Consider the following 26,324-nt stretch of genomic DNA (forward strand, 5'->3'; position numbering starts at 1 on the left):
GCTACGAGCTAAGCGGCCGCGCTCGTAGGCGAACAAGTGACTCGACGTGCATCGAAGGACATTGACGCGGCCGCCTAGCTCGTAGCCTTCGCTACCATGGTCGCTCCAACGGTATCCGTGCGCTCTGATTGGTCAATTTTTTCCGTTAATATCTCCTCAACGAAGCCTCGGACAACATTTTCGCTAAGGAAAAGGTTGTTTCGAATCACCTCCCGAACCACTCCTTTCAATGTGTTACAACATTTTTGGGACACCCTGTATTGCCCAGAGTTCTATATAGAACATAATTAGGAATGACATTTCAGTTATTGTTGCTTAAGTTTTGTTAGTATTTCGATTATTGTCTAGACAAATACAAAAAGTAGTTTAAATCAAAGTGAATTTCCCTCCATACTTGGCCGTTCCCTTCACCTCTATTTAGTTCTGAACCGTGTCACGTGAGGCGCTGTCATAGGCCAGCGTGAGATGCTTCTCCCTGATTGGTTGCTCGCTGGGCCAGTAGCTGTGAACTTCGCTTTAAGCGTTCCGACGTGAAATCAATATCACAGTTGGCTTCTAGAGAGGCGTGTTTGCGCACGAACGTTAAAATCGAATAAATAGTCGTCTGCAGGAAGAGTCGGAGCAGACGTCACAATACACCAGGACGCATGGTAGCATAACAGTGGGGCGCGAGCACAAGTGTCAATTCGATTATATTGTCATCGTTCTCCGAGGGTATATCGGTGCTTTGGCGAGATCCTTCGGAATTTCTACCGATGATCGGCAAATCGCGCATACGTATTCCTGTGGGTGCCGTGAGGCGGCGAGAAAGACCACCTCTTTAAATTAAAAGAAGGAATGACGCTGGAGAATCCGTTCTTTGTCGTCAAGGAGTAAGTAAAACATTACACGATATTACGAACCCTTTTATCGCTTATATCGTGACTGTACAATACGTCGACAACCGTATAATTTCGATGGTAGCGAGTTTACACGGTTGTCATGTTTGAACTTTTGTTGTTTCTTTCGCGACATTGCTGCCTGTATATGTATATGTATACGTCGGCCCTTTAAGAATAGTCGCGAGCTGAATTACAAAGAGACCTTGCCTTTGATGTTTTTTAAATAAAAATTACACTTTCGCGACACTCGACACACGCGTTTAACAACAGTCCTTTGTACGAAATCTTATCGCGACATGCATATATTATAGACACCTCTAATCTTAACTTTTATATACATTCCTTCGTTTGTTGTATTAATTACACTCCGTTATTTTTATCTTAAGTAACGTTGAACTTTTTTCGCAATGCTTCAGATTAGTTTTGATGTATTTTTATTGTTCGTTTAAGTAAAGTAAGTTCATTTCAGTTGTTCTAGAGAGTTTGTGAAATATACGAATACAAATTCACGATAGATTATTTTATTGTGAGAAAATAACTGACGCAATATATTTTGATATTTTTATTATTACTTCGACTTAAGTATGAATTGACTGTGTGATTAATTAATATTTTTCCATCGAGATTAATTACGATTTATATCTCGGTATCTGTTTTCTCTTTTGCGATTGTTTCACTTATCGTTGAGAAGAATTATAATCTTAGAGTGATCTTTGAAAACATAAATATACAATGTTTTATTTTAATATCGTATAATTATTATGCCTATTGCTAAAAAAATTCAGCGTTGATTGATTGAAATCGCTAATTCAACTAACGTTACCAGAACTTTCAAGAAAAGCAAAATTCGAAATTTCGTCAAAACTCGGAATCCATTCTCTCGGAAAGTAGAAATAATTATTTGCCTTCTAGTAGAAGTTTTTGTATGGTTACGTAACGCTTCTCTTACTAGATTCACATAATTTACGATTATGTTAATTATTTATGCAATACGTATCTTATCGCATAAGATTGCTACCAACAAATATCGACAAAGTAAAACGAAAGAAATGAATAATTGGAAATTTTCATTCCGAATTATTAAATAATTTGATTAATTTGATTTGACGAATAATCACGTTTTATTTCATCTCACTCGTTTCACAATGGTCGTTACGTTTCAACGTAAGGGGATAAAAGAACTTTTACGAACGAAATAGTACGTAGCTATTACTAATGAAATTTATCGTTTCGTGTTTTCTTTGTTACTGAATAATTCTTCTGTTCCTTTTAGCGAAGTTTGTAAGGCCCTAAATAAAAATCGCGGTTTATACGGCCGCTGGACGGAATTGCAGGATGTTATTGTCACAAGCCCTAGTGTGAGTGGGGGAATCCCAATCTCGCGCGACGAATTAGAGTGGACGACTACGGAATTACGGAAAGCATTGCGTTCGATCGAATGGGATTTGGATGATCTAGAGGACACGATTCATATCCTTTAATACGATGACTGGCACACCCATTCGCATGGAAGTCTCCACAGAACTAAAATTTCGTCTCGAGACAATTAGAAACTATAGAATCTAATATTTGTCGTATTACTTATTTTTTAATTCTCATTAAAATTAACGAATACTATCCAGACTTGCTTTCATCAATGGTCCTTTAAATTATTTATTGAAGTTCTTTAGTAAAAAGCTCCGTCACCCATATGTGGGTGACGTGGCGTTTAATGCACGTATAAATTATACGCGATATATTAATCCTATGCAATTTAAAGATATATACGATTTATTCACTTTATCCAGCAAAAAAGTTACATTTACACGAGCTACTACTAGTATGTATATAAAACGTTGGATTTAATTAGTGAATGTTACGGATGAAAGTTAAGTGAAATACACATTCGAAAATGAAGCAATTGAACAAATTATTAATATTATCTCTTTGACTGCGGAACGATTTCTGTTGGAAATTCTAAGGGGCGTGCCTCTAAAACAATCAAATTTTAATAAATATCACCCTATAGAGAATGATAAGACGAATCTTTTTTATATTTACAGTTTATTCATAGAATGTTTAATTTCAAAAATAAAAACTTAAATCTTATAACTCCTCTTTCCTGAAATTCTAAATGAAGAAATTTTAATTTTTAATTTTTGAAACTAAACGTGAAATGAATAAATTGTAATATAAAAACGTTTTGTCTTATCATTCTCTAAAAGGTGATGTTTTTTAAAAATCTATTTAACGATTTTCAACATTTCTCTGACTCCAATTTTCGGAGACAGATATATACGCTCTTCGCAGTTAGAGAGTTATAGAACATTAAATTGAACTCTGTACAACATTGTTAACAAACTTTAAGAAATGTGGCTAATTTGAAGTTAACAAAATTTTGTCTGGAATTCGTCGCAATTACAAATTCTAGTTCAAGTGCAAACTGAATGTTAATTTTCTATATTTTATTTACTATGTTTGATATTATCCTTAATTATCCGCATGACTATATACGTATCGTAGAAAAGAACCCAACAAAATTCAAGATAGATAATAAGGAGTTAACAGTCCAACGCAGTTTTATTGAACAAACACGAGAGGAAGTGAAGGTAATATGTGTTACGTTTCTAACTTTTCTTTCAACTAATGTTTTTGATAAATATTTTAGATGAAAATCTTGAATAACATTTAAAGATAAACAATATTCTGTATATAAAGTGTAATGTGCAATTTTTAATCAAGTTGACTGCATTAAATTATTTTAAGTTTTTAAAATAATCCAACTTATTAACAGATTTTATAATTGACTTGTTATAGATCATGAAGGATAAGATGAATTTAAGTAGAGGTCGGGACCGCGACAGTACAGCAAGACAGGTTCGTTATATTTAAATATTGTTTAAAAATACAGAAGTATACTTCATCTGACTATATAATATGTTCTCAACTTCTGCGTTTACACTTTGTTTCATAGTAACACAATTTATCATGAATACAATTAATCAATGCGTACCAGAAGTAAAAGTTTACGCGAATTAATGTATTCTGCGCGTCTTTAAATTGCGTTCGTAAAATAAAATCGCGCAGGCTGCAACATCTGTGAGTAACTGTCAAATTATCGATAATACTAATCAGCTGTGATTTGACCACCTTTAATTGCTCGTTATTACGTATCCTTTAAGTCATCTTTTGTTAAACCCTTAAAATTATTCGAAATTTCGAGCAAGTACTCACGGAGCATGCGTGTCAGATGGTAGGGGAAATCCAATATGGCGTCTCAAGCTTTTACTGCTGCGTTTGTCATCAAGTCATTAATATTCTCGATACTCTGTTTGACATGACTGTTGTGAATTATTTTGACGTCTGACGTCTTTATTCGGATAATGTGACATTCCCGTGTATTTATTTTTTATTTTACGTACGTTTTTGTTTATGGTTTCATGAATATACTAGCACCAATTGAAATGAGATATAAATTTTAAAAAACTTGTTTGTTTGTCAAAAATTAGAGAGATGAGAATGAATTATATGGTAAATCAATATTTTTTATTGTAGTATATCAATATTTTTATATTTTTATAGAAATTTTATGGTCTCTGTAACTATGTAATCTAGTAATAAAATCTTTATGAACCATTTAATGTAACCAGTTTGCTCTTTCCTAATTTGATATTATTGTTTATTTGTATCACAGCCACATTTAGACAACAGTCCTGATCGAGTTCCTGTCAACCATGGTACAACTAAGTACAGTAAATTGGAAAATGAAATCGATAGTCCGAATAGACAATTTTTGGGGGATACATTGCAACAACAGGACGACATGATGAGGCAACAGGATGAACAATTGGACATGATAGGAGAAAGTATCGGATCTCTTAAGACAGTATCCAGACAAATCAATACTGAATTAGATGAACAAGCAGTGTAAGTTTATTAACTAATAATTTTGTATACAGATGAATCTTTAAACATCTCTTCTTGCTCTTGAAATCTCTGAATAAACTATTTCCATGTAAATGTTGTATATTTCAGTATGCTAGATGAATTTGGTAACGAGCTAGAGGTGACAGATTCTAAACTGGATGCAACAATGAAAAAAATGGCCAAAGTTCTTCATATGAGTAATGGTAACTATAATAATTATATTCCTGCTCCTACTACTGCAACATCTAGTGTTTCTGATCTTGCCTCTAAACCTTCTTCTCTATCATCCTTATCGAACACGATAACTAATTGTTTTTTATGTTCAGGAGATTAAATAGGTACCATTAGCACAATTCTACCATAATTATTCAGTACATTAATAAAATCGAAATAGTATTTATATTCTTTTCCTGAACTATTTACTTTATCTAATATCATTTGTAATACGAATTGAATATTATTACGTATACTCACTTTCCATCTGATGTGGAACTAATGAAAATTTAAAGCTTCTACTGAAAAATTATGGGATTTTGAAATAAATCTGCCATTGGTTATTTACTTTATCTTTACAATAACATTGCATTTCAGTATCACTAATTAACAAATTATTTTCCTGTACACTTTTCAAAATAATTGAAACTAATACTTAGCACTGTTTCCATTTAATTATTTTTGAATTTTTTTTATTAAACATGTGTAGGATTGTGTGAACATGTGATTAATCCAAGGAATGATTTATTGAAAGGTAGAAGTCTCATTAAAATAACAATTAAAGTAAAAGTAAAAACATATAAAATATATTTTTTATTTCACCATTCCGCATACATAAATTGAAATCAGCTTCCCAAAATACTTCTTGCATTCTTGATGCGTGCACAAAAAAAAGTATTTACGCTTTCATTTCTGTTCTTTTATTTGCTTTTTCCGTTTGTTCGAAAAAATTATGTGATCACAATTAAATACTAAACTCGCACATTATTTAACATATTTTCATCTTATTTAAAAAAATATTAAGTAATCAAAGTCTTAAGAGAATGTTAATAGTATAGATAAAATATGTTATCAACATAAAATAAAAGTAATAATTAGTACAGATATATAGTAGTAATTATTACCTGAATATTGGTATATTCCTGTGTTATTTTATTTAAAATATATAAACTATAAAATTCTATAACAATGAAGACAGGAACTTAAACAAATTTATATTTCAAAACCTGTCATCTATTCATTCTCTATGCTTTCTTTACATAATTTACATTTCAGCACAGTATATTATAAGCGTTATATTTGCTTATATTTTTATCGTAATAGGGATAAATGTAGGCAAAGAATACTAACTTTTATTAATGCGATTGTCAAAGTCTATGCGTGCATACAAACAATTAAGAAATTGACAATTCGCAGAAATTTGATATTTGTTTAAATTAAGTAAATGCCAAAAAAATAGTATCAAAATGGACCAGTTGCAGTCGTAAATAACTATTACATACGTAGTACAATAGACACCAACAAGTGTAGTTCGTTGCAATTCGATAAGAGCACCAGAGATATATTGTTAAATCATTGTACATCAAAAATCTATAGACAGATAATGGATTATATTTAAGTACTTCATTTACAATCAGATTTAACAAAGTTATGCCAAATATTGTAAGGCAAGTGTCAAAGCAAGAAAAGTAGCGCAAGTAATTTGTGCCTAAGAGAATTTTAACAAAATAGACATAGAGATAAATAAATATAATATTAGAGAAACATTTTCAGTATGATTTAAAACCTCTGATACTTCTACTTTCAATGTGTACAACATGTGATATTACTGTATTAATTGATGCGTAGATGAAAATAGTTTAGTACACAATATTGTGGTATATTCACATGGTATTTTGCGAAAATACCAGTCAATTTATGTGTGTAATGAATGTAAATGAAAATATAACGTTTGAAAGAAGAAAATGTTGAAATAAAAAATAAAAAAAAAATAAAAAAATACAATTATTTGTATGTATGGTGACTGCTGGTTGATTGTTGCTCAATGCGAACAAAATTGTTCATCATTCACGAGATAAGGGGGTTGCAATTAGAAGCTCAATTATAGAAAGATTAGAATTGAGAGTTAGAAAGAAAAAAATTGAAAGATTAGTTAACAAAACAGTTATTCCATTGTTAGAAGAATGTTAATAAGATAACATTGTGAATTCCTAATAAAAGAGATTGTTTATTCTAGCATGTAACTAAAATCTAAAATGAAAAGATATACTTTATATTATTTCTCTTAATGACCAATTGTGAAAACAGATACAGATGAATAAAATTTGCGACTTTATTTATACTGTACACGTTGCTGTAAAGTACCACAAACTCCTGATCCATTAAAACCACTCAAATGACAATTACAGCAATAAGATTATATACATAAGAACTCGTTACGGTAAATTCTGTGCTTGAGAGAATTCAGCTTTTCGTTAATTTCATTGTAACAATTGTGTTCAATTGTTTTGAAACTTAATCAGTAGTACAAAGTCTCTCAATCATGGAATATAAGCTTTTCCACTTGGAATATATTTATGAATGTGCGTTTATAGGTGTATTGTTTTTCTTAATTTTTGCTTATGTCTGTTTATATGAAGATAATTTATATGTATACAAAAAAGATTAATACATATAAGAATTATTATTTTTGGAGCTTCACAACTTAATTAATCTTGCAATTACTAATCATTCGTTACAAATAACTTGAACTCTCTTCGTGTTTTATTAGGATCTATTTAAAATACTAAAATAGTTTAAAATATTGATCCTATGCACTCGAATTTCTTCTTCAGAACAAAAATTCAAAATATGTTAGTTTTATTCTAATTCATTAAAAATATCCAATTTATAAGTCATCGTTTGAGTGCAGAGTATCAATTTAAATTTCCCGGCATTGTTACGAAAAGCTTGTTGAAAAAATGCATGTTCAAAATAATGTACTAATGTTTACTGTTTGAAGAAGGGCCAAATATATATGCATTGATTTTTCTTATACAATATGTATTTCACTGGTTGAATTTTATCACTGTTTATAGAACAGCGATAAAATCATTTGATTCTAACGTCTTTTTTGATAAGTGACGCATGTGATGTTACTTTCCGTTTGTTTTAGATCGGAGACAATGGGTAGCCATTGGAGTGTTGACCGCTATGTTGGTGTTTCTAATAATTTTATTTATGATATAAGTGAATCATTTAATTTCTTAGCGTCCGTAAGAATTATTGGTTCTTCTTCATAGCATTTAGTCGAATGTGTTAAATTCTGTTTCAATAACAAATTATTGATATTTTATGATATCCATTATAATAAATACTTACAGTTATTATATTTTTGACAGGGTCTTTATGAACTTTCCTTTCCCAAGAGCAGATAATAATTAATTTAAAACGGTAAAATATTGCCACGAAATTATTATCGACTCTGATATCTCCTGGCATTTGAGGAAAGGATAAACATTATTATTAATCTATTTTATTTTATGCTTTTACAGGTTTCTATAAATGAAATAATTACTACATCACGTATCGTTCGATTGTTAATTTTTTATTCGTATTAGATATATAACAATATTTTATAAAAGTGTTATACATAAAAAAGTTTGATGGTGATATATATTGTAAAATATATTTAGGCTTCTATTGTTCTCCTTTAGATTACTCAAATGGTTTTTTTTCGAGGTTTAATATAACATCGACGAAAAAGTAATGCATTATTCTGCTCTTACAAGCATATAAATAAGTCACACAATGTAATACATTCAATTTTGTACATTGGAAATTAAAACACTTGCCTTTTCGTCGGAGGAACTCTGGAAGCTCTTATAGAACTTACAAAAAAGACTTAAAAGACATGACAGTTACAATAAAATGAATGTATATAGATACTATATACACATTTGTACACGAGTACAAAGAAATTGTGTTACAAAGATGTTAAACGAACTGAAAATGCATATGACCTGGTAATGACAACAGAGGGAAAATATGTCTACTATATAAAATCTTTGGTATAGTGTTCGTTATTGTAATCACTCGTATGAGTACGCGAATGAAATTAATCTTTAAGAGTAAATGCATAAACATTTCTAAATGATTCGTTAAATAAGATAATCTAAGTATAAGTGCAAAAATAATATTATCATCTTGCTCGCCTAACGATTCCTTAATGTGACATTAAATTCTATAAAATTTTATTCTAATTTTGTAGTTCAAGTGAAAATATTTGTTTATGATTTAGGAGCATATAACTGTAATATACAGTGCACCATTTTGGTTTTTAGACAGAAATTTGATCGATTTGTGTGTTACTATATTAAAACATAATTCATACATTTAGTATCTTCCTTGGTCCACTTCTTGTTTTTTAAATGCACATAAGGCACTTCTAGTGATATGAAAGAAAAAAAAATGGAACGATCGCACTTTTAAGTATCATATAGTTTACGATATTGTTTGTATTTATGGTTCCAATCGTAAACGATTGTGACATTCGACAGGTAAAACTTTCCTTATGTCACCGATATTTTGGACTTCGATTCGTAATCTGCTAACCTCATCTTCGTAATTCTTTACCCATTGCGTTTGCAAGTTCTTAGCTTCCGTTAACGATCGAATTCTTTGATCTAGATTTGCACCTGCAATCTCCTTTTCAGCAGCCACTAGACGTTCTTCCAAACGGTTTAAGTCAGCATCATCTGAATAATAAAAGGTTTCAATTTAGAATCATAGATTTAACAAACAAAAATTGCTTGGAGTTGAGCAATAAGAAGAAATAAATGTACCTATTTCCGGCAGACTGTCAAGTTCTTTTAATATATCAGCAACGTCAGCTAGAGCTTTGTCCACTTGTTGCGATGCTAAAGTTACGTTGATTATAGCTTGGCCGACTTTATGATTTGCCTGCAAAAGATGAATAACGTATATCCGCTAGTCTTAAATTAAATAAATTAGGAAAAGGTAGGCAGGAAAAGTCAATAAGAAAGGAATAGCTTTTCCTAAGATTTTATACATTATTATTTAATACCGATTTCTTTATGTATGGTTAATATCTTACTTCCGTTGTGATGTTTGTATCCTGACCAATTTGAATTTCATATTTTCCCATCATGGAATCCGTGGTGTCAACTCTCAGATGTAATATTTCAGCCTCGTTTCCTACACGAAGTGCTTCCTCTTTAATCTTGTTTGCTTCAGTTCTAATAGCATTTGCGTTTGCACTAGCTTCCTCTGCGTATACCTAATGGAAAAATTGTATTTTCCATTTAATAAATGAAAATTCGTGTTATGCCACACGTTCAATGAATGGTTAACGTACCTGAGCATTCTGTGCTATTTCACGAGAATATTTGGCGTAATCTTCCGACCCGGTCAATACTTCTTCCGCTTCCATAGCTTGCTCCCTCGCACTGTCAATAAATTTCTGAATATCTCTTATACCTTGTAAAGCATTTTGAGCTTTAATACGTTCACGTTGTACCTCAGCATCAAACTCTAAAGAATGAAAGCATAATTAAAGGTGATCAATTGTAATTCGTTTGAAGTATACTCGTTGATCAAAATAACTAAAGTGATAAATACCGCTTAATTTTTTCAACGTCTCCTGAGCTTCCTTCAAAGTTTGATCGCCTCGCTTTACAGCATCGTTTGCTCTCTCATTCGCTCCATCCAATTCTGCTAAAAGTTCAGCAGTAGCTGCCTGTTGATCCTGCGCTCTATCTATCAATACTTCGCTTTTATTTACCTTTTCTAGCATTTCATTTATAAGGTTTTCATGTCGATCTAATAACAATTGTGCTTGCTCTTTTAATTGCAATCCCTGTAATGATATTTTTTTGTTACCATGCAGGTTTGTATGAATATCGATAAGATTTATCTTAAATTGAAATTTACCTCATTATTGACCTCTGCAACTTGACTTTGCAACTGCTTGATGTCAACAGCCGGAAGCGTCAAATCTAGAATTAATAGATCTAACGCTTCCTGCCAAACAGCGGACGATTTAGTAGCCGCTATGCTGGTAAGATTTTTCACCTCGTTCATGCGATGCTCCAATTGTTCCAATTTATTCTTCAATCCTCTGATATCTTCGCTAAAAATTAAATAAATTTTCTAAACAAATATACACTATTTAGTAGAACAATTATCTTTGACCTTAGGAATCACAACAAACTATTAATTGTAAAAACATTTAGCGTAGGTAAAACATCAGTATGTAAATAATAATTACGTACGTTAAATTAGTACTTTTCGCAATAGCTGCCTTGGCAAGATTATAGGCTTCTATCGTCGTATTTCGTGCTTGTTCTGCCAGTTCGTGAATCTTCTTAGCTTCGTCAACATTTCTGTAAATAAGTCTCAATGTAGATAACGATAAAATTTTATATATTATTTAGTACTTACATGTCAGCTGATGCACGTGCTTTTTGCGCGATTGAAGTCATCTGTTTGTTTTGTTGACCAACTTGATCCGCTCGTGATTTCGCGTCGATTAATGCCGTTGCCCCAACTGTTGCTAAATAATCTTCTGCCTCCTGATGTTTTATAAATTTCGTGTAAACTTATTCTCGGTTTTAAAAATTTTATTAAAAGCTGTGTAAATGCTATTCTTACAGTTAACTGATCGTGTATCTTGTCGAGTACTTTTTCTGCTTCGTCGATGCTCATCATACCCTCGGAAGTAGTTTTGTACGCATCAGACGCTGTCAAGTCTACCGTTTGCGAGATTTGTCCAATTTCATTCAACTGATCGCGTAGTTCATCGAGTTGTTCCACCAGGGTTTTATTTTCACCTGAAATATATTCGTTTGTAATTTCGTTGAAGAAAGATACGAAGTAACGAACTATACGTACTGCCAGACCCTTGTTTCGCAATCCTCAAAAGATTCTTCACTCTATCTTGAACGTTTTGTAGTTCCTTGTCGAAGTCGGAGTCTTTTATAACGGTTGGACTATTGTTAATCTTTCTGAGCGTGTTTTCTAGTTCAGCCAAACGTTCCCTGTGACTGTTAACTGCATCTTGTACAAGATTGTAACAATCTGGACAATCTACGCATCCATTTTGTCTGTTATGTTTGTTTTCCTTGCAACGATCGCAACGTCTTCCTTCCACGTTTGTGAGACACTATAATAATTATATCGATTAATTTTTATGGTGATAATGTTTAGATTAAGAGGACTTACCGGACACTGCCCACTAGCATCACACTGGAGATCTTGTGAACCGATACTATCGCAATCACATTGCTTGCAACCTTCTCTGCTGAATCCATATCGATAAGGAAGACACGCATCACAACGTTGACCAGTGACACCTGGTCTACATTCACACTGACCGTTAATAGGATTGCAAGTACGATTGTAAGATCCTTCGGGATCACAATTACAAGGCGCGCATCCCTGAAATACGTATACATTGGTAACATATGTTTTAAGTAACAGATGCTTGTTACGTAGATAAGAACTTGAAGCACCTCGCCACTCAGTATGTGATAATATCCTTCTTCACATTTATCGCAGTTGCGACCGATTACATGAGGCTTGCATCTGCAATGGCCTGTCAATTGCTCGCAAGGCGCTACTCTGCCATCATCGAGTTCAAGAGTGCCCGGTGGATAACATTGACACAATTTGCAACCGTCTTCTTTACGATCGGACAAGGCGTCTCCATAATATCCTAAACGCAAATATCAATTGTATCATACTCTCGACGCTATGACAATTTACCTATCATTCTTGCGACCAAGAAATAGTGTACCTGAAAGGCATTCCTCGCAATGAAAACCGGCGGTGTTGTTCACACATTTTAGACATTCGCCAGTTTCGTGATTGCAGTTTCGAACGGCATTTAAGTCAACGTTATTGTTACACTCGCAAAATCGACAAGCAATGCCCTTCTCGGGATTTCCAAAATATCCATCCGAGCATGTTTCGCATTTAGGCCCTGAAAATTAACGGATAATTGTTTTTTCGTCGAAGGTATCAGATGAATGTTCTAGAATAGTGCCTTCCCAACTACCGAACAAATTTGAAAAAAATTGTCCACGTCGAAAATATTCTTTCGAACTCCTCTGGGATTGTAAAACGCTATATGTACATTGTTCGCGTTGCCTGCTTTCGAAAACACTGTTAAAAAGGTTCTGCCTTTACCTGTTCTACCCGACGGGCACTCGGAACAAATCGGATCCGGTTTATTGCCAAGTAATATACAGGGTCCATTGTCAGGACAAGGACACGGTTTACAATCGTCGGGTGTACCTTTCAGTGGGTGGCCATAATATCCACGTTTACACAATTCGCAATTGCTGCCAGCCGTGTTATGTTGGCAAATGCACTGACCTGAAATATATTCAATTGAAGGGTTTAAGTAAATATTAAGATAAAGAATATTAATTAAGATTATTCAAAATCGACGAACCCACTTCACCATGGATATATTCGATTTTGGGATTTTCACATTTTCTTGAAGTAGTTTCTTCAAGTTAATTCAGCAACATATTTGTTAAGGATATACGACTTTATTGCAGTTTATATTCATTTGTTTTGGGGGGGAACAGAGGAATTCGTTGATTTCGAATATTCTTTCGAGACAAAGTTCGACCATAAATTCTAAATAAATACCAGTTTCGGCTTCACAAATATCTGCGTGGCCATTACAGTTGCAGGGGACACAAAGGGCGAAGGGACCACCATTTGGTGGGTCATGATGGAACTCAGGTGCGCACGATTCGCAAAACTGACCCACGTAGCCATTTGGACATTGACAGTGCTCCACCCAATCGGCAGGTTCACCCGCAGCTCCACGATGAGCTGTCTCCAACTTAACGTCGTCCAAAAATCCTCTACCTGAAGGAACAAAATAAAATCCATTAAATTCTGTATTAACGAAAGCGCTTCTGTCGAAGATCTTGATCGACTTACCTTGATGGGTATAGGTTCCACGAATTTTTATGGCTGTTAAATTCGATAAAATGGACATGAAAGCTCTAGATGATAGACGTGGCTCCCATCCGTAGCTAGGATGCTCGTGCAATTTGAAAGTATATTCTTGCGGCTGTAACGAATCGCGATCAATTTAGACCTAAAGCATTTCGTTACTTCGTCGTTTTACTTACCATCACGGTAGGTGAACGATTGTCTTGTCCAAAAATCGGTTGTGTGATTTGTTCACCATTTCCTCCTTCGAGTATTATGTCGCGGGCAGTAGGCGCGGGACCAGTTTCTCCGATTCTCAGCGTGAACGATAAGTCTTGGCTGTAGGATGCTCGTTGATCGCCAAGGAACCTATCTGCACATAATCAATTTTTCTCTATTAATACTGTTTCAAAGATTGTACAAGAAAAGTGCATACACTTGTTATTGCGATTCGTTCACGGTGTGGTCGTATATTTACCAGGTGCAACGAAATAAACGTTGTCTCGGTCCAGTGCCGTGGCAGATATCGTTTGGGTAAGAGGATCATAATGGAGTGGTATCGGGTTACCAGCCACTGTAGCTGTCCATTGTTCGGCTCCTCTCACGAACATACTCTCGATTAGAACTCTAGAATATCCAGTCGCTGGTCTACATACTGAGGAGTGCCCGTAACAGAAGCAAGGCGTGCAACCAAACTCGTTGTCCATCGCGAGATTGAAATATCCTGGTCGACATCTGTTAGCAGGACAAGGTGTACGTGAATATAATTAAAATAAGTGTATAAGTCTAATCGTTAAGTCTAAAATATTCCTTATTGATATGTCAAAATAAGTAAAAATTATGAAAATCTTGTAGAGGTACAAAAATTATGTGTTTATATTTAAAGAAGGCTCCATGGAGCTGTAGACAATACATCTATAAGATTTCTACAATCTTACTCTCACATATCAATGAAAATTCTACCGTGTTACTGATATCTTAATTCTATAATTTGCACTAACACTCGACATCGCTTCCCTTCGACGTTCTCTTTACAGATGCAAGTTCCAGTGACAGGGTCGCAGCTCTGTGTATTTGCCAGGGAGCCAGCTATGTCACATTCGCAGGAAGTGCAGCCGTACGAGCCAAAGTTATAGTAATTCGACGCGCAACGGTCACATTTGTCACCAGTGACGCCAGGTTTACACTGGCATCTACCTTCACTGTTACATTGTAAGCTTCTAGAACCTGCAATTGTATCCAATTAGTACTATTTTCTAACACTGTGTTTTTTTACTTTTTAGTGTGTCCATCAAATCTGTCAATGTGATGTCTGGACCACCATGAACCTTGATGCTTCCATTACCAAATGACTTGCCCTACTAATTGAAGCTACTCTTCTTTATCTTATATTGCATCTCTTATGTTCTAACTCTTATATTGTGTTCTATACTGATTTATATTACTTTAGGCACAACGAAAAACCGCATTTTCGCTTGTTTCTAATCCTACTGTCTTTGTATGTTGCAGTTACTTGCTTAATAAAAATAAATAACAATAAATTACAAATTAATTTTCAAATTCATAACGCGATTTAACGAAGAACGATCTCTATACCGATTTCGTTGCAGTTACAAGCGACGCAGTAGCTGTCTTCTGGACGCTGATAAAAGTTCTCCCGGCAACGTTCACAATTCGCGCCGTCACGATTAGCTCGACAATCCAGGCAATGACCACCGTGGCCAGTCGCCTTATACAGTTCCTTATCGAAGTAGCATCTCTCCGAATACTCGTTGCAGTTGCAGGCTGAAAAATAACAAAACAGCAAACTCAGAATCGAAATATAAATGTAACCGAGGGAAAATGCTTCTTCATTCAAAATACTTTGCTAACGATGTACATTTTTTTTCAGAAGTTAATAATACAATCAAGATATTTACTGGACCCCGAATACCACGGCAGATTTCCGTCCCAACTCGAGGATGTGGATACCACTACATTTTCGAATATTAAAGTCACGGTTAACATCACCTTTAACAAGAAACACTCCATCGCAGATACTTTAAAATCGAGAATATAACGCACTTGGATTATTCTCACTTGACGCACGAATTCATTTCAGAGATTAAAAGATTCTCATCGGATGGCACGCGCGAAGAAATGTTTAGAATGATTTATAGATTGAAAAGTTTCTGTTATCAGACCCTACGGGTACGATGGAAAATTAATTAAAGGCTTAGAAACTGAGGAGTTGAGGAACGATTGGGATCTATGCGTTCAATACGAAACGTCGCAGTATCACGATTAGAAAATAGCGTGGATCCTTCCTTGATCGATTGCGTCCGTGATATCGCGTAATTGTGCGAGTCGATCAACACGATAAATAAATAAATGTGTGCTTGTATCGCGGTATCTTGAGCACTGAGCTCTCGCGGTCTACAGAAAAGCTGCATTGTGTGCCCCTGCATTGCCAACAATCCCCACTTCAGAACAAGCAATGAACGTAAAAGGTAAAGCTGGTTAGGTAATGCCAACGTGATCGTGAACGCAAACTCTCCTCGGCAGGCTCGAGAAGGTGATACCCATAATCCCAAAGAAATGCTTACTACCTTCGCATATTTCATATTCATGGCGACAAACGATCGTAATTCGGTAGATCTATCGGTAATCAATTAATCGTTACTAGTCGTAGGATTTACATTTATTGGTAATATAGACAGCATCATTAATAAAGTGGGAAAATATTTTTAATTTTAAGTCTTCTTGAGAGGAGAATAGTAATATTTAAGAGAAAAACAAACCTGTTTTTGTTAATAAAAGGTTCGTTAAGGGTTTTCTAAAAGGGTCTTAGAATTTTGTTTTTTAAATTAAAAATATTGATACATCTGTAAAAATCAATTGTAAATGGAAAAATGATAGTACAATTGTACTCTAATTTTCAACAATTTCTCTAGAAACAGGCGAATACTATAGATCATCCAAAAATAGTTCAGAGGCAAGTAGATCTGTATATTTGCATTATAATTATTAATTATTATTACGAGTGACCTATCCCACTCTATAAAATGATGCCTTCTAAATAATTTTAGACCGCACAAATGTTACCTTTTTTCTATCTGTGCATGAAACGTCAAAGTAAAACATGAAATTAGCAATTACGTTTCTTATAACAATCTCGAGCGACTATTAAGTGGAAATATAATTTATGGTAACGGCAAGCGATGCGATTTGGTCACCGGATATAGAACGGTGAAAAACGGCCGTTTGAAGAGCAGGTTTGCCAAGGCCCACCTACACACTGACCAGGATGCCGACCTTTCAAAGATATCCTCTCTCATCGCCTACATGTACGGCGAGCGTACGTGTTCGCTGCGCATAGTCACGAACGCGTGCTCTATCAACGTGGTTATTTTTTAGTCAGTATATTACACTCTACTATACAAACATGGGTATTCTGGGTATTTCATATATATATCAAATTATCTGGATCATATCTATTTTTGTTATTCAAACAGATTAGTTGTGTAAAGATGGCCTTATAATTGTAGTCCTCTTCAGAGTACAGATACTATGTTAATGAAAGAAAACAGAAGATTATATGATAGAGTGGAAGGGGTAGAAAGAGTGATTATAAAATGTTGAATGCACAATTCTCTATACAACCCATTTGTATATGTATATTTGTATTTGAATAACTAATTTCTAATTCATGGATGAACTTATTAGTCCCGCTTTTGCAAAGTATACAGGGTTATGAAACGACTCGAGATTTTCCATTTTTAATGAATTACTACTTTCTCTCCAGTGTTGACAAATAGATTGTTAATAGTACTATTGTATAATTATTAATATAATTTGCTATACTCACGTTTGCACTCGTGGGCGTTTGTAGTTGTAGCACGACCCCACGGGGCATCATTGTAGAATGGCAAGCACTCGTTGCAATCTGGACCCGCGGTATTATGCTCGCATCTGTAAAGTACAATTAACATATACATTATAAAAGTAGTATACATTATATAAATGAAAAAAAAAACGCAACTTCACAATTAACGAGGTAATACACGGCAGTGATTTTCAAATTGTTGTTGCGTTTACTATAATTTATTCAAAATTTAACATTTTACTCGGTGAATACATAAGATTATTTAAAGTAAAATGAATTTATGCATTTATGGCATATATGGAAAACATACAAAAAATATACATAATATATACTGAATATATTCTACAATAAATATTGGGTTGTCCGGAAAGTCCATGTCGATTTTTGGTAGGTGGTACAGGTCTGAATATATCAAAGTGGTTGAAAACAAATAACATGTATACATCCCTTAAAAAGTGGAAAGGTTGTGGAACAAAATGGCACCTATGTAATTCAATAAATACATATTAAAATTCAAACGTGTTTTTGAATGTTTCTTAGAAATTGGCACGAACTTTCTGGACAATCTAATATAATAATATTATTTCGTTTTACATAAGTGCACATACGTTTTGATTATGTTTAGCATCTATTTATTATATTATTATTCCATCATAAATGCGTAAAATTCGCAATCCAGTGATAAGAAAATTATTATTCTTAGGAAGCAATGAAACAATATTTGCTTTCAGGTCTAACATTTACGAATTATCTTACCTACATACTCTGCGAGTTCTTCCATCTACACTGGTGCTATTTACACATTCTCCAGCGTGGCCGTTGCAAGCGCAACGTGCTCCAACGGCGACGTCAGCGATCGCATAGTAGTAGGATTTCAATACCTGATCATCGCCAAACACCTCGTCGCCAAACGTGTTCAGCCTATCCAGAGTGATCCTTAAATCTATCGCTTGGACCCAATCCTTGAAATGAGAACAATTTTTGCCATTTATTTGCCATTGATTTACAATGATTACCATTGAGATGTTCAATTATCCATTTTTTTTTTAACAATAATTCAGTGTATCGATAATGGTAACATACAACATGAATTTCAATTTTGGACCCAAAGAGTTTTCATTTATTACATTTTTTGTTGTAGCTTTATCAGCAATACACATGAATTTTTGTGCTTGAAAAGCATAGGAACTTCCTAATTTTTAAGCTGTTGTTTATAGACATGTCAAATAGAAACCTTTTGTACCTTTTGTACTTGAAAAGCATAGGAACTTTCTAATTTGTAAGCTGTTGTTTATTAGGCATGTCAAAAAGAAACCTTTTGTACCTTTTGTACTTGAAAAGCATAGGAACTTCCTAATTTGTAAGCTGTTGTTTATAGACATGTCAAATAGAAACCTTTTGTACCTTTTGTACTTGAAAAGCATAGGAACTTTCTAATTTGTAAGCTGTTGTTTATTAGGCATGTCAAAAAGAAACCTTTTGTACTTAAAAAGCATAGGAACTTCTTAATTTGTAAGCTGTTGTTTATAGACATGTCAAAAAGAAACCTTAACCAGCAACGAATTTTATCTAGATGAAAATGTTTTCCATGCCTGCGGAAGTTATACCTGCAAGGCCGTGTTTGTTTCGAAGTAGTAAGCCGAAGGTCGACCTTCCAGAGTAGAGAAGGCTACAGCGCCCTTTGTCAAGGGTGATATATCGGAATATTCCGAAGTACACAGAACCCTGGTGTCGTCCCCTTTCACTGTCTCCTTCGAATCTGGTAAGGCATAATTATCTCTGCAACTCGCGGAATAAAACTGATAAGCCTCCCATGGTGAATCCTCGTTTTGCCTCTTGTAGATGCCCCAGCTCTCTGGACGTGGCGACTCGAAGAGCACTCGGACGTACGTTATATCGAACGTCTTGCCTAGAATCATGTTCGTTTAAAAGGAAAGTGAAAAAGATGAAAATCAAAATACAATCAAACTCGGTTAGAACAAGTAGCGGGGATCAAATTTTGTCTATATAACAACTACTTGCTATATCAGTGATGACGTATATTTATTCTTAACGATTTATAAAAATGTTTGATAAAGGGATAGATTTGAAAAGCAAAAGAAATGTTTAAAGACCTGCATACTATATCTATTTATATCATTGGATTAATTACGATATACTTGTAGTCGTGGTACAATTAATTTCGATGTGTTGTTTTAAAATTATAGATTATATGAATTGTGTCTCTAATTCATTCTTTTCCATGCCACATTCATATATATTACAGCCACGTTCGATTGTATCCATAATATAAAATTAAAATACATATTTTACATGAACCATGCAGTATTATAAAAGTAATTGCTAACAAATTCGTTTAAATTTATAGAGACGAAATAAGGAGCATCGAAGTGATCGAGGAAGAAACGAATTCTACGCCATTGCATTTTCCTTGCAGTGATATCTATTTAAAAGAAAATCAAGAAAAAAGGGGAAGAAGCCTAGATAAGTGTGCTTCAAATTGCTTCACGTGTATTCTAGAGTGTTTCTATTAATTGAATTGAAATTTATTATATTTGGAGGAAAGTTGACATTGAATTTGTGAAGGAGGCAAGAAGATCTACGCCATTGCAATTCTCCACTGTGAAACCAGCGGGGTGCAAGTGTCTGATTCTTTCGTAACTGAACATGTGGCGCGCAGACAGAGATTCTATACACTTTCCATTTTTAAGAAGGTTCTACTATTATCCAGATTCTTCGAGCTTTTAAACCAGTTACTCAATGTTAAGTATTTGTTAATAGTAAACGATCGTTCCACGTTAAAAATTCGATAATAATTCCAACAGGATTCAACAAAGGCGTTCGAGAAAATTGTTCACGACTCCGAAGTAGAGTTGAGATGATTATTTGCTAACGGCACACGCTATTAGCAGATTCGAAAGATGCAACGTTAGCAATCTTCGAAGTAAGATTAGGTTCCTCATAGTGATTAATTCTATTGTATTGTTTATACGTAGATAACGACTTTTTAGTATTTGCAATTTATTAGGTGTAGAAATTAATTCTGTGCTTTTACAATTACACATAATTATAGTTTAAGTAAAAATATTTAGAACAATCGATTAATTGATTTTAAATTGCACAGAAGAAGACTGTATTTTTTTCAGATACAAAATATTATATCAAGCTCTGCTAGAGTTATAATACTTGACATTGGTTAAAACATTCTCCTAAGGTATATAAGATGCAGGGAAAATTTTTTAAAAATTAAATGAATATTAAAGACGATTTTATTTAACTAATCGAGAGTAACAGATTGCTCGAAGAAATCAGTTGAAAAATAAAATATTCACGCTGGAGTTCGTGGCTCGCCTGTATTTCTTCATCGTTCGTGTTCAGAGAGTTATCTCATCGCGCACGCATCCTGATTGATAAGGAAGTAAAATGGAAAAAGAAGACCAGAGGGGGATGGGAGAAAGAGAGCGACAAACATTGAGGACGTGTTAAAAGTTCATCGCTGGTACCGATGAATGAATCTCCCTTTATCTATGGTTGTGAGATTCGTCGAGCATATCTATTCTAATTTCGCGAAGAATGAACTCGATCGTTGTCATCCAAACAAAATTACAAAACTTAGATTATAGAGAAACCAGTGCAAGCAGCAGTGAATTAAAATTTTGTGGACCTTTGGGCTACAGGTACAGTGTTTACACATGTAATCAAAGTTTAATATACTTTGTTAATTATTAATATAAAGGTACTGAATTGAATTTTTTTTTTAAATAAATAATTAAGAATATGTATCAGGCGTAAAGATTAATTCTCTGGCTCTATATTCAGTTATTTATAATTCTCCTTAAACTAAAGTTATAAATAATTCAATATACATTCACAGAATTAATGTCTACGCCTAATATTTATACTCTGGTTCAACATTCCTAATCAAAATCTCTGGAGACTTCCCAGTTAACGAGGGGCCCTCAGACTGTAATCCCTAAGGTCAACATCTTAATTCGACCCTGAGAGCAAGTAAACACGAGTTATCTTTGATTTGCTGTATTGATAATTGCATCGTACCTAAGTGAAGAGTGAGATTAACTTGGTTCGGATATTCGATTCCCTCGAACATTGTTTCCGACTGCCACCAGGTCGCGTTGTCGTTATTATCGTGATCGGTAAGGAATGTGGCCGGATGGTCGCCAAATCGACATATCTCGCAGGACTTCTTTTGGACGCCCGTCTGTTTACAAAATTCTGTCGGTCGGTCCTGACCGCATGTGTTCGTCGCTTCCATGGGCACATTGAAAGCTGCATTCTCGAAAGGCGGTATGCACCTCTACAACACAACGCGTTCAGAAACATGTTTCATATTATTAGGTTGTCCCAAAAGATTTTTCGCTTTATTAATAAGAAATACATGCACAATAGTTTATGTTTTATATTACATTACTCAATTGTGCACGATTCATTTTGCTCCATTACTGTTACAACATGAATCTCTATGAAATTAGATTGTCTATTTATACAGGGTGTCCCAAAAATGTTGGAGGTCCTTGAAAAGGGTGATTCAGGGGGTGATTTGAAACAACTTTTTCCTTAGCGAAATTGTTGTCCGAGGCTTCGTTGAGGAGTTATTAACGGAATACACTGACCAATCAGAGCCGTTGGAGCGGCCGCGATAGCGATGGCTACGCGCTAGGTAGCCGCTCTCGTACGCGAACAAGTGACTCGACGTGCATCGAAGGACATTGACGCGGCCGCTCAGCGCGTAGCTTTCGCTACCGCGACCGCTCCAACGGTATCCGCGCGCTCTGATTGGTCGGTTTTTTTTTAATAATATCTACCCCATCCGACATTTTTGCATAGGAAAAAGTTGTTTCAAATCACCTCCTGAACCACCCCTTTCAAGGACCTCCAACATTTTTGGGACACCCTGTATAAACACGACCACATAAAATAATTGAGTGCAACTCGCGAAAGAAACTTTTGGGACAACTTAATACTACTGTTTCAATTCTTAACGAAGCAACGAAAAGGAAACAAAATTATATCGTGGGACTCTTCCAGCGAATAATTAATCTCCTCTAGATTTCATATAATACTCGAAATAAATAAATTGACATTCTTCATTTTTGTAAATCTGTAGAGTAGTAATACAAAAGCATTTGTTTTTTTTTTCAGGGGGAAGACCACATTAGGAGTCCATGTGTTAAGTGTTTCTTTGGATATTGTTTTTTATAGAGAAGAATTTATGTAATATTCATGTAAGCGTCAGTCATTTGCAAAGGTGCAAAGTGACACTATAGCAAGTACAAAGGATTACTATAGGACCATCGCAAGTGGGGATCAGTTGTGTTCAACTATTCATTGTTTCAGAAATTATTTTCACTGGAAAATTCTTTAGTGGTAGCTGAAGGTCTCTAGATGGCACTGCTTTTTACAGGATTTCGGGGAATTGCGATTCATTGTAACTAATTGTAAGATTAACCACACTAAAAAAAGTTCAAAATTAAAGTAGAATTCTAAATATCGATTAAAGCGCTATTAGTCTTATTATTTTGTTTGCAGTGTAAATGTAATTGTGGTATACGTTATGTAAATCAAAATTTATATATGATATTTTCGTGAAATTTTGAAGCACGAAATTATACATAAACTTTAAGTGAAATTGATCAGTCAAATACTCTCCAAGTTCGTTGTTAGAAAATAAAACAAAGACGAAGAGAGTGCTGCTTTAATTTTTTAATTTTCGAAATGCTTTCACGCTTGTAACGTCTGTCTAGCTTTATCTTCCTACGCCTATCGTTGAAACACGATGTTATTTCGAACCTCGCTTTGATAACCTAATGTAGTAATATTCTACAAATAAAAACCGTAACTGCGATGACTAAGAATAAACAGGAGCCTGTTCATGATGGGCTGGTAGACAAAGACAGATAGAGTACCACAGTTTTCTTTCTCTTTTTAGGTGTGGTACAGTTAGAGGCCTGTCTCCCTTACTCTCTTTATATCTTTTTGATTGTATAACAATTAACGATGTAAAGGTTACAAACCTGCGGTTTTCCTGTATCATCGTAACATTTGTCTTCGTCAGGTAATTTTAGGTATCGAGTATAAAGTTCATCCGAAGGCTCTGGATCCGCAATTACAACCACCAAGGAGATTACAACTAACAGCAACAACCTCTTGTGTCTTCCTCGCGTCATTTTTAACTATGTTAGGTGACCCTCTTTGTTTTAACGTCGGTCCACTTTCTTCTGCAGAGATCGGTAGATCCGTCGGTTGGGAACACACGCGTTTTCTCGAATTTTGTTGAAAGTTAGGGTGAGCACTCGATCGGGTCCATCGGCAAAGGAATCCGCAATAATTTTTACTTTTGTTGCCGAGGCCGCATTCCGCGAACAGTTCCTCGCCTTCTTATCTGTCTAACGTTCATTAATTTCAACATTAGTCGATCGAATACCAATTGCTTTCTTTCATCGAGTGAATGGCAGAAAATAGAGAGAGAAAAAAAACAAATTCAGACGCGATTTGCGAAATTTATTAACGAACTCGAAATATTATCTTTTGAGCGTTATTATTTTATTTTGTAATTACTACTAAAATGACAAATGTAAATAGAGTTATATCTCGTGGGAATGAAAGTATTAGGTGTGAAAATTAATTCGATGCCTTTCTAAGGTTAACTTATCATTTATTTATAAATGAGAACTCAAGTTTTAATCTTCTTTTAATTACATATTTCAAGAGAAACAAATTTATTACTATGTTGATACTTCCATGTATCAAAATGGAGGGTAAATATTTAGGTTTGGACTAGAGTTATGAATAAAAAAAGAAATAATAGAAAAATGATTTCTACGTGTAATAATTATCAAGTATAAATGTAATCTGTTAAAACAAGTATAAGCAAAATTTGCTGATTACTGAATTTCAGGTTGAGATTTATGTGTATACAGATAAGTTGCAATGTCTATCAGGTTGAGACTTATATATAGATAAATTGTAGCGGAAATCAGTTTAAGAATTTAGAAGAATGATAATTTAACGTAACAAAATGTCGAATAAATATTTTTACTTAAACTATAGTTACAGACGACTGAACGTAAAGGCACAGAATTAATTTCTAGATCTAATATGATCGAGAATGTAGGCGGTAATATCGAAATTTCATTTAAACGAAAATGAATAGGCACACACTTCCCAAGAATCTCAAAAATTTTAATTCAAAATGTTTTTCTACATAAAATTACTACACAGGTGGCATTCGTTCCAATAACTACGTATAACTTATAAAATCACGAAAGTTGAACAATTATTATTGCCATACTTTATTTTTTTTTACGATTTTTAAAATCCCATTCCTCGCTACCTACATCAGATCACGTGATATCGATATGCATACAATCCTATTCGATTACACGATTTTCCAGCGCACAGATCACAGAAAATATCTACGAAAGTGAAATTCAAGCGCGCAGGCTACTTTACCATCGTTATCAATGCTAAATTAATAATCGACGTTAAATATTAGTTTGAAAATTTCCGGATAAAGAAAAGAATCACGCGAATCTTACAAAGAGCCAGCGAGATCTGTAGGTAATTAACATTCACAATTGGATAGAACACAAAACCAATAGGAAATCGTTCACTTGTGCGTCAACTAACGGCGCTCGCACCAGGTAACGCAGATTTTTCTAAGCCAAATGATAAATTCTCGTTCTAACCTCTTCGACCGATAGAAGACTGGGAAACCGTGAAGAAAGGCTCTCTCCACGCGACAGTATACTGAGAAACTGAACGAGAGGAGTTCGTGGGGCTGTGGGGAAGTCGAGTGTGCTGATGCCGGGTGTTTGTGGTGGTAACAACGCCGACACTCGTGGTAGACCAGTGGTTCTTAACCTTTTTAAGCTCACGGCACAGTTTTCCACATTTTTATTTAATAGTCTTTTGTCTCTAGGACACAGCTTGGAAAAGACAACCTGATACAGGTCTTAAGCGGGAACAATTGCAATAACATAATAATAGGATTTCATGCTTTGTTCTGTAGGAACCAGTGTTTCTCAAACTCCATCTTCTTACAGCCACAAATTTTTGAAAATCAGTAGATGAAATTTGTCGATAATGATTTGAATACTCAGGATAGAATTGATCTCTTAATTCTTTAACATAACACAGAAATAAATGTGTTTATGTTATCAGTAGACTACAGATTTTATACATTTATCATACAAGCTGATGTAATAAATACATATGCATATACATAAGTACATATAAATACGTAATTAAACATAAATACAAAAATACATAACGAAAAAGTATGTGTACTTATGCAAAAAGGAAATAACAATATTATTACATTAATCGCAGAATATTTTAACATACATTACGTATATTTTGTGTTCAATTTCTTACATATAGTTATTACAATTATCATTCAATTTAAACAGTTTTATATATTTTCAACTTAGACGAATTTATTTGAGACTGCATCAAAATAATATTTCTCTAATTTCAGTTTTTAAACGTTTAAACATTGCAGCGACCAGCTAAAGAATATCTATTAATTTTAATAACAGTTTCAAAGGCTATAAAAATAGAATTTAAACAGTTATTAAATCTATTATCGAACATTTATGACATAGTATGATCATGTACTGCGGTTAAGAATCACTGTGGTAGAAAGTGCAGGCCCAGAACAGGTCAAGAGAAGCGTCGTCATTGTTAGGGTTATATGTCATATATTA

General features: G+C 34.2%; 2 protein-coding genes and 1 long non-coding RNA gene across 11 annotated transcripts; 2 read left to right on the forward strand and 1 right to left on the reverse strand.

Annotated features, from left to right (window-relative positions):
* Window positions 1-567: 567 nt before the first annotated feature.
* LOC128872986 (syntaxin-6) lies at window positions 568-14,351 on the forward strand. Of its 5 annotated transcripts, none has more exons than XM_054116220.1 (7): window positions 568-872; window positions 2,155-2,350; window positions 3,374-3,469; window positions 3,678-3,737; window positions 4,555-4,787; window positions 4,896-4,990; window positions 14,215-14,351. In XM_054116220.1, the coding sequence occupies exons 1-7, from the start codon at window positions 838-840 to the stop codon at window positions 14,226-14,228; spliced, it is 729 nt and encodes a 242-aa protein (XP_053972195.1). In that variant the 5' UTR covers window positions 568-837; the 3' UTR covers window positions 14,229-14,351. The 5 variants fall into 5 exon arrangements, with proteins under 5 accessions (XP_053972195.1, XP_053972196.1, XP_053972194.1 ...); XM_054116221.1 differs by lacking the exon at window positions 14,215-14,351 and adding an exon at window positions 8,315-8,456; XM_054116219.1 differs by lacking the exon at window positions 14,215-14,351 and adding an exon at window positions 6,105-7,475.
* LOC128872985 (laminin subunit gamma-1) lies at window positions 8,347-26,324 on the reverse strand. Of its 2 annotated transcripts, XM_054116214.1 has the most exons (26): window positions 25,305-26,324; window positions 23,631-24,002; window positions 21,655-21,913; window positions 19,206-19,507; window positions 18,355-18,560; window positions 17,581-17,684; window positions 15,330-15,518; window positions 14,735-14,960; window positions 14,212-14,468; window positions 13,934-14,106; window positions 13,740-13,872; window positions 13,440-13,664; window positions 12,969-13,157; window positions 12,577-12,762; window positions 12,293-12,495; window positions 12,003-12,218; window positions 11,673-11,943; window positions 11,433-11,611; window positions 11,223-11,353; window positions 11,054-11,164; window positions 10,713-10,911; window positions 10,401-10,638; window positions 10,138-10,313; window positions 9,877-10,059; window positions 9,605-9,722; window positions 8,347-9,517 (listed from the first exon to the last, which is right to left on the reverse strand). In XM_054116214.1, exons 2-26 carry the CDS (start codon window positions 23,781-23,783, stop codon window positions 9,282-9,284), a joined length of 4,863 nt encoding a protein of 1,620 aa, XP_053972189.1. In that variant the 5' UTR covers window positions 23,784-24,002; window positions 25,305-26,324; the 3' UTR covers window positions 8,347-9,281. The 2 variants fall into 2 exon arrangements, with proteins under 2 accessions (XP_053972189.1, XP_053972190.1); XM_054116215.1 differs by lacking the exons at window positions 17,581-17,684; window positions 18,355-18,560; window positions 19,206-19,507; ... (1 more) ...; window positions 23,631-24,002; window positions 25,305-26,324 and adding an exon at window positions 15,653-16,615.
* Window positions 19,222-23,613, forward strand: LOC128872989 (uncharacterized). Of its 4 annotated transcripts, none has more exons than XR_008456290.1 (5): window positions 19,222-19,360; window positions 19,441-19,484; window positions 19,967-21,606; window positions 21,726-21,903; window positions 22,759-23,613. It is a non-coding gene; the product is annotated as an uncharacterized LOC128872989 (long non-coding RNA). The 4 variants fall into 4 exon arrangements; XR_008456289.1 differs by having other exon boundaries at window positions 19,967-21,275; window positions 21,473-21,903; XR_008456291.1 differs by having other exon boundaries at window positions 19,967-20,542; window positions 20,745-21,903.

Source organism: Hylaeus volcanicus, chromosome 2 (assembly GCF_026283585.1).
Source record: "Hylaeus volcanicus isolate JK05 chromosome 2, UHH_iyHylVolc1.0_haploid, whole genome shotgun sequence".
Classification (NCBI taxonomy): Eukaryota; Metazoa; Arthropoda; class Insecta; order Hymenoptera; family Colletidae; genus Hylaeus; species Hylaeus volcanicus.

Coding starts and splice junctions, on each gene's coding strand:
- LOC128872986 (XM_054116216.1), top strand. CDS start 838: ATGACGCTGGAGAATCCGTTCTTTGTCGTCAAGGA. Junction 2,351..3,373: donor ATGATCTAGAGGACACGATT/CATATCCTTTAA, acceptor CATGACTATATA/CGTATCGTAGAAAAGAACCC. Junction 3,738..4,554: donor GCGACAGTACAGCAAGACAG/GTTCGTTATATT, acceptor TTTGTATCACAG/CCACATTTAGACAACAGTCC.
- LOC128872985 (XM_054116214.1), bottom strand. CDS start 23,783: ATGACGCGAGGAAGACACAAGAGGTTGTTGCTGTTAGTTGTAATCTCC. Junction 11,944..12,002: donor ATGCTAGTGGGCAGTGTCCG/GTAAGTCCTCTT, acceptor TAATTATTATAG/TGTCTCACAAACGTGGAAGG. Junction 10,912..11,053: donor GCGAAAAGTACTAATTTAAC/GTACGTAATTAT, acceptor TTTAATTTTTAG/CGAAGATATCAGAGGATTGA.